Source organism: Octodon degus, unplaced genomic scaffold, assembly GCF_000260255.1.
Source record: "Octodon degus isolate 3935 unplaced genomic scaffold, OctDeg1.0 scaffold00130, whole genome shotgun sequence".
NCBI classification, from domain to species: Eukaryota; Metazoa; Chordata; class Mammalia; order Rodentia; family Octodontidae; genus Octodon; species Octodon degus.
Window position 1 is genome coordinate 4,213,459 of NW_004524706.1, and position 7,243 is coordinate 4,220,701.

The following is a 7,243-nucleotide window of genomic DNA, read 5'->3' on the forward strand; positions in this document are numbered from 1 at the left end:
ACTGAGCCATCTCCCTGGCCCCTTTAAGGTCACTATTAAAGAAACAAATAGTTTTTTTTAAAAAAAAACTTGCTGAGCCAGGGAGATAGCTCAGTAGAATAAGCGCTTGCCTGGCAAGTGCAGGGTTTTGAGTTTAATCCCCTGGTACCACACACAAAAAAAGATTATGTGAATTTACAGGGAATGTTTAATGATTCTATCTAACATGCAAAAACAAAACTCATGTTCCTGGGGCCAGACTGGAAGGGAAAAAGCAGCTGTGGTTTAGGAAAGGGATGAGATCAGAACCAGGGAGGCAGCCATGGACACCAAGGAGGGAACAGATCTTAGGATGAAGTGTTGATATGCAAGCCAGTGGTGCACACCTGCAATCTCAGCGTATAGGAGGCTGAAGCAGGAAAGAGTACAAATTCAAGCTCAGCCTGGCTTGACAACTTTGTAAAACAGAGCTATAGATGTGGCACAGTAGACGGGCCATAGCTTCAATCCCCAGTACTGAAGAAAAAATAAGGCGGGCCATGGAGCCGTCTCCTGCCGTCCGCCCTGCTAGCCATTTGGTAGGTGTCCCTCTGCAGCGCTCCCATCATCTACTAAGCCCAGGGGGTCAGTGTTCCGTAGTCTGAGGTGATTCTTCTTTCCACAGTGTCCTGCCCAGAGTACAAGATGCTGCCAGTGACTGGTAGGTGGATCGCTGAGTGAGTGAGCACTTACCTACTCTCTTTTCTCAGTTCCTAATGAATCAAAGAAACTGATGGCCAGAACATCCCTTCCTACTGTCAAAAAGCTGGTCAAAGCTCCCAATGGACCCAGCAAAGCCAAGTAAGGGGTATGTGGGGGGTGGATACAGAGGAAGTGCCCCTCCCGCTTGCCTCCCTGAGGCCCCATGGGGATGTGTTCCAGGACATCCTGTGGGGACAGTCAGAAGCACCCCACCCGGGATGCAGGTAAGGGTTTTCTTCCTCCAGTGAGTGGGAGCAGGGCTGGGAGACAGGGATAGGGTGGCTTTGCTGAGGGACAGAGATGGGGAGAGATTGGGGTTGAGGTGGGTCCCTCAGTTCTATTCTCATAGGCTCCAGTGGCAGCCTCCTCAGTGGAGGTCTGGGGCAACCTGGCAGAAAGCGATCCAAAACCCAGGCTCCCCGCCAGCACTCTGCACCCAGTCAGGTGAGAGGCCGAGACATGGGTGGGTATGGTACTAGGCAGAGGCTGATTCCCAGAGGTGTGGTGTGCAAGGGTGAAGGATTCCAGGCGGGGGGACACTGACCTTTTCAGGTACCCAGGCTTCTGCTGAGACTCTGTCCCCATCACCACAGGGGGGAGATCACACCAGCTTGGCAAAGGCCCCTTGTGTGACTAGAACCCCAACATTCTACAAGACCCCCACCAAAGAGAAGACCCCATCTCCAAATAAGATCCCCAATCCAGAGAAGACCCCATCTCCAAATAAAACCCCCAATCCAGAGAAGACCCTGACTTTGGAGGAGAAGGCCTCCATCCCAGAGAAGCCCTTGTCTCCTGGCAAAGTCTCCACCCCGGAGAAGACCCTGGTTCTGGACAAGGACTCCACTCCAGAGAGGGTCTTTTCTATGGATTTGGTCCCTGCTCCAGAAGGTTCACCTAAGGATGAAGCCCTTGGCCAAAATGTGGCCCCCACAGTAGAAAAGCTTGTGACCCCAGCACAGGGGCTTCCCAGAGAGGTCTCCCTGGGAAAGTGCACTCAATTCCAGTGCTTCTCTTCTAAAGAATGCCTGCAGGGGAGTCAGGCTTTGGTGGCCTTGGAGACCCAGCCCCCAGAAAAGGTCTTATTGCCAGAGCAGGCTCCCCTGCAGTCCAGCTCCTCAGAGAGATGCTGTTCTATGACAAGACAGGGGGACAGCTCCCTGTTTCAAGAGGAGCCCCAGTCCCGGCTGTGGTCTGTGCCTGCTCTTGAGAAGGCCTGGCCCTCGGGGAAGGCTGAAGCCCTCGGGAAGGAGGCACCTGCAGAGGAGCCTACTCTGAAAGACTCTGAAAAGCAGGGAGCCCCTGATCCCCAAATCCCACACACTATCAAGCAGACTCCAGACTCCCCGGAGACTCCCACCTTTCATTCCCTGGTTATGCAAAACTCTGGCAACAAGAACGACAAAGTGGACGTGACAACGCTAATGCATGAAGTAACGGCTCTCAGCAGCGCCCTGGAGCACCTGGAGCTGCAGATGGAGTAAGTGGGTAGGGACAGGGACAGGGACAGGGACAGGGACGGGGCGGTGGAAGGGAAGGGCCTGGCCGCCCTCACCACAGAAGGTCCACAGAAGGAAGATGGCTGAGGTCTGGGAGGAGCTGAAGAGAGAGCAGGAGGAGCGCCGCTCTTTGGAGGTGGGTGGTGAGCCTGCGGGCGGACTGGGGTGGGACCTGCCCAGGCTCTGATGCCCTTACCCCACTAGGTTCGGCTGATGCAGAAGACCCAGAAGCCCCCGACTGGGGACTTCAAGCACGTGGAGACCCAGACGCAGTGATGACTGCCACCCCCCGCCCCCCCAGGAACACAGCTCAGGACACTTGCGTCCTTACATGCCTCTTTGGGAAACAAATGCAGAAAGTAAACTGAGGTGGATATGCCTAGTCGGCCTGGTCTGTGCAGGGCGGAGCCTGGCCGCCGGCGCTCTCGCTCTTGGGCCTCCGCATTCCTTGCGGTCTCTCCCGGGCACATCTGGCCAACATGTGGCTCCCATTACTGTTTCCAAGGCCTGTGTAGGGCTATTTTTATCCACTGATGGGGGGGGGTGGGTTGGGGGCGAAGGGTGTCTCCTTCGGAAGCCAGCCCCTCTCTGGAGACCAGGAGCAGGGGGGCCACCGGCCGGATCCCGGAATGCAGCTGTGGGGGGATGGGGGGGCAGAGTACGACGATACTGGGCTGGACCCCAGAACCCAGCTGTGCGGGGCAGGAACGCTGAGCACATTCTGCGTGCCTGGACTCCTCCCAGATAGCCTGTCTGCCCGGAGGGACTTTTGGCCTCTAGTCAGAACCACTGGCCCCAGGCACACGTGGTTATACTGGGGTTAACAGCCCCTTTAGTCCTCAGTCCCCGGCTGTATGTGCGGTTGCAATGAGGCTAGCGTCCAGGGACACAGTGGGGACAGGGTGAAGCGCGTCTGGGTACTTGTGAGGTAAGGAATGCACTTGTGAGGAATGCCTGACAATCGCTGTGCGCCAGTCAGAAAGTGTATGCTGCTTTCTGCATCCGCGAAGGAACATGAGGATGGGGAGCGCGGTGTGTGCAACCTACACCTTGTAAAGCAGCAGTTAGGGACTTAACCCTGCCCCTGCAAAGGGTCTCCTAGCGATGGAGGTAAGGAGGGAGAGACTGAGTCACTCAGATTGCAGCTTTCATTGGTCTCTTCCACTGGTTCCTAGAGGTGGTGGCTTCGCAGACCCAATCCCCGCCCCCAGGGCCTTCGCAAAAGATGGGGAAAGGCGCCTCTCAGAAGGCCGAGGTCATGCCGGTAGCACCAGGAGGGTGGGAGGCAGAGGCAGTGCGGAGGTCCGGAGACGGCGCTGGGCTCAGTTGCCGTCCAGTGCTCAGGCCGTCCGGGCCTCAGTAATAGTGCACGTGGCCCAGCGTGCCCGTGCCGCCGGGACCCAGCAGGTCCGGCTGCCCGGTGCGCCAGATCTCGCGCAGGATCCGCTCGCGCTCCTCCAGCCGCTGAGCGCGCTCCAGCTCCTCCGCCGACGTGAAGACATTGACGCTGAGAGGCCCGTCGGGCTCCGCGGACAGCTCGGGGCCAGGCAGCGTGTCGTCCGGACCCAGCCGCGTCATCGTGTCCTCCTCCTCCTCGTCCTCGGGTTCCAGGGTGCTGCTGCGGGGGTCCCGGCAAGGAGCAGGGCCCCGGGGCCGCGGGCGGGGCGCACAGGAGATGCTGACGACCAGGAGGCACAGGGTCAGCAGCAACCCAAAGCAGACGCCCAGCACGAAATAGAGGCCGAAACTCTCGGGGTTCGCTGGGGACAGGAGGCAGAGGGCAGAGGTTATGAAGCAGCCTGGAGAACTCCTTTTTAGAGACTCCGAGGTCTACGTTTGGAGAGACAGTGGGGAACCAGCAACGGGCAGTGAAGCGGGCTCTGGGAAGTGCGGGGTGCTGAGGGTAGGAAGCCAAGGGGGCGGGGAGGGCCCGTGTCTCCCACATCGCCGCCCGCCCTCACCGCGGATGTGCGCGTAGGCGGCCAGGCTGTTGCTCAGCAGCTCCATGTCCCTTCGGGGGGCATCCATGCTGCTCGGGGTGCGGTTCCCAGGCCAGCCTGCGGGGTCACCGAAATCAGCGCCTCCCCAGCCCGAAACGGACCCTGCCTGGCTCGCTCCTCCGGCAGCTCCTCTCCCTGGAGGGGCCGCCCCAGTTTCCAGTCCGGAGCGAACAGTTCCCTAACTTTGTCCCAGACCTGGGCCCCATTAGGGGGAGTCCTCCCTTGGGCTCCGACGCCCCCCGTCCTGCGGCGCGGCAGCGGCCCCGCCCCCCGAGGGGGTCCTGAGCCGAGGCCGGGTCTAGCGGTCTCGAGGCGGGATGGAGGGCAGAGACAGCGCGGGGAGGGACGGCCGTCTCCCTCCGCCATCCAGCCCGCCTGCCGAGGCCCAGAGCCCCGGCCACTCACCGTCAGCGCCCCGCTTCCCGGATGCCCGGCCCCTGCGGGTCACGCGTCCGTCCCGGCGGCTGCATACACCCGAGGCCCCGCCGCTCCCGCCACGTCCAGTCCCTCCGGCTTGCTTCCCCACGGCGCAGCGCAGGCCGGACACCGGGCGATGGACCAACGGGCGGAAAGTTTCCTCCGAGGAAAGAGGAGGGACGGGGCGGGGCGGGAGGAAGAGCGGCGGAGGAAGGGGAGGGGGGCGCCCTTCTGCACAGGAAGCCGCTGGGGAGGCCGCTGCAGGGGCGCCCCCAGGCTAGCAATAACTTTACTTTTCGGAAGCTGCCCTTGGGCCTAGGTGCCCGGAGCTGGGCTAACCCCGTCCAGCCGCCTTTCATTTAGACCTAACAGCCTTACAACGTGGGTTCTCATGGTCATCCTCACTTCTCACATAAAGTAAACTGAGTCAAGGAGACATGTTTACATTTGAAACCACTTCTCTGTGCCTTAATTATCCTCTGGGCGTGGGTATGTTCCACAGTTCCTGGCTCCCTCGGTCTTCCCACGCAATGCTGAGATCGTCAGCATCCCAGCCCCTCCTCCAAGACCCGGGCTTAAATGTGGCCAGCTGGCCAAGCTCTGGTTCGGTCACCCCGGGTTAATGATTATTGGGCCAGGCCGAGCAGGCTCGCAGGCCCCAGTGTGGGGCCTCTGGTGCCTCTGAGCTCCTAGAGATGAGCCCTGCAGAATGTGCGAATGTGCCTCCCCTTATTTGACCGGTGCACACGTGCGCGCCTACCTGGGCCAGAGCTGCTGCCTGCCAGGCATGGTGTGCTCAGTGCCTGCAGCTGGCAGCCTTCTGTCCAGCAAGGCCCCTCCCCGTGGCTTCCCCTCCCAGAGCTGGAGCTGGGGTGTGGGGGAGGCCTTCTTGGCCAGAACCTTAGGGAGGAGGAGGAAAGGAAGGGGAGAGGAAATTGCAGACATAGCTGAAGGCTCTGCCTGAGGCCTGTTGGGCCAGGGACCCCCTCCCTGTTCAGGCAGCGGACCCTCACTCCCCCAGTCCTAAGATCAGGGTCAAGAGGAGGTCAGATCTGCAACCAGCCTCAAGCATGCACAACAGTCTCAAAAGCAGGTCTGGATGGAGAAGGGACCAGGACTGACTCCCACCAAGTGGGAGTGACTCTGCTTTGTGAGCGGTGCGGAGGGGCTTCTGGCCCAAGATTGGGTAGTTGTCTGTGTGTAACACTGCCCAAGTGTCTGTGGGGAGGTCACTTCAGTGTATGCGTCTGTACAGCCCCTGGTCCACAAGTGTTAACAGCACAGGTGCCTAACCCTTCCTTGGGGGGGGGGACGACACTTTAGCTGTAAACAGCAGGGACACCTCACACCAAATTGGAAAAACAAAACAGTAGGGTGGGGGAAGTAATCTCAGGTGTATGGCATTAGGCCTGGGGTGCTGGTAGAGGGAAGAGGCAGGGAAGATCCAGGGGGTATGTGAAGGCAGCTCCTGTGTGGATGTGGATGTGGATGGAAGTGAGGGAAAGAGGAAGTCAGCCGTGTACCTGAGCTGGGGGAACAGGCTTGAGCAAGTTTTATTTTAGATATAGTTGGTTCCGTGTGTCCATTGGTTCCATGTCACCCGGGTAGAGGTGTCAGAGAAACTAATGGAGCCCCAAATACCATGTCCAGTCTGGAAACAGGAGGTGGATTTAGCACCAGGTGTGGGTGGATTGCCTGGGGCAAAGGAATTGGGTGAGAGGAAAGGGGTCTAAGGATTTGGATCCCTGACAGCGACAGTGGAGGTGGGGGGGCTACATGGAAGAGGAGTCTGCAGGGGAAGGCCAACGGGGGGAAGGAAGCCAGGCCAAGGAGGAGAACGAGCAGTTATGTGACCGTCTGTGCAGACAGTGTAGTTATGTGCTGTATTGCAGTATTTATGTACTGCATTGCGAGTGTGTTGATGTGCTTATGGCCGATCATCCGTGTGCGTATTGGTGTGTGCTGCAGCTGTACGTGTGTAACTGCATACTGAGGGCGCGGACCTCTCTGTGTGCAAGGTAGCTTCTCTCCAGCTGTTTTGTTCCTCTCTGCTATGCAGATCACTCTGCCTCTACCTGCTGGTTGTTTCTGTGTCTATGACCTGTATGTTTGGAGCAGGTCAGGTGTGACTGATCCCAGAAGTGAGATGAGGGGTGAGATGATCACTAGTCCCTACAGAGAAAGAGATGCATACACAATATCCAGAGTGTTACCCCTTGGGGGGGATGGGTGTGTCCACGCCAGGGCAGGTGTGAGAAGTGGTTCTGAGGAGTTGAGGGAAGGTGCCTGAAGCTGTTAGCCTTTGTGGTCGCCTGCCTGCCTGCCTCTCCCTGGCTGCTTGCTTGTCTGTTTGCCCAGCCACCTACCTCAGTCAGGTGACTGGGATCTCTGCATGTTCTGTCACCTGCCTGTCTGGCTCACATCCCAGCTTTCCATACACTAATCTCCCCATCTCCTCAGTGCCTTCCCTCTTGCCCTCTTGCTAGCTGCCCCTGCCTCTGTCTGCCTGGGAGGCAAGGGATTTGGCACTTTGGAAGGCAGGGAGTGCTTCTAAGAGAAAACAGAAAAGATAGGTCTCAATAGCGGGTTAGGGGGCTGGGGAGATGG

General features: G+C 58.8%; 2 protein-coding genes across 3 annotated transcripts in view; one reads left to right on the plus strand and one right to left on the minus strand.

The window, feature by feature from the left end:
- The window catches only part of Sh3d21 (SH3 domain containing 21), a 13,402-nt gene extending 10,725 nt beyond the window's left edge, over window positions 1-2,677 (plus strand). For both annotated transcript variants that reach the window (XM_023701062.1, XM_023701063.1), the window contains 6 exons: window positions 729-819; window positions 901-944; window positions 1,070-1,164; window positions 1,314-2,200; window positions 2,292-2,355; window positions 2,424-2,677. In XM_023701062.1, coding sequence (XP_023556830.1) covers window positions 729-819; window positions 901-944; window positions 1,070-1,164; window positions 1,314-2,200; window positions 2,292-2,355; window positions 2,424-2,495 — 1,253 coding nt within the window. In that variant the 3' untranslated portion in view covers window positions 2,496-2,677. The remainder of the gene's footprint in view (window positions 1-728; window positions 820-900; window positions 945-1,069; window positions 1,165-1,313; window positions 2,201-2,291; window positions 2,356-2,423) is intronic.
- A 672-nt stretch (window positions 2,678-3,349) lies between these two features.
- Eva1b (eva-1 homolog B) lies at window positions 3,350-4,811 on the minus strand. Its single transcript, XM_004641027.2, has 3 exons — window positions 4,625-4,811; window positions 4,181-4,276; window positions 3,350-3,979 (listed from the first exon to the last, which is right to left on the minus strand). The coding sequence occupies exons 2-3, from the start codon at window positions 4,245-4,247 to the stop codon at window positions 3,576-3,578; spliced, it is 471 nt and encodes a 156-aa protein (XP_004641084.1). The 5' UTR covers window positions 4,248-4,276; window positions 4,625-4,811; the 3' UTR covers window positions 3,350-3,575.
- Window positions 4,812-7,243: the final 2,432 nt, after the last annotated feature.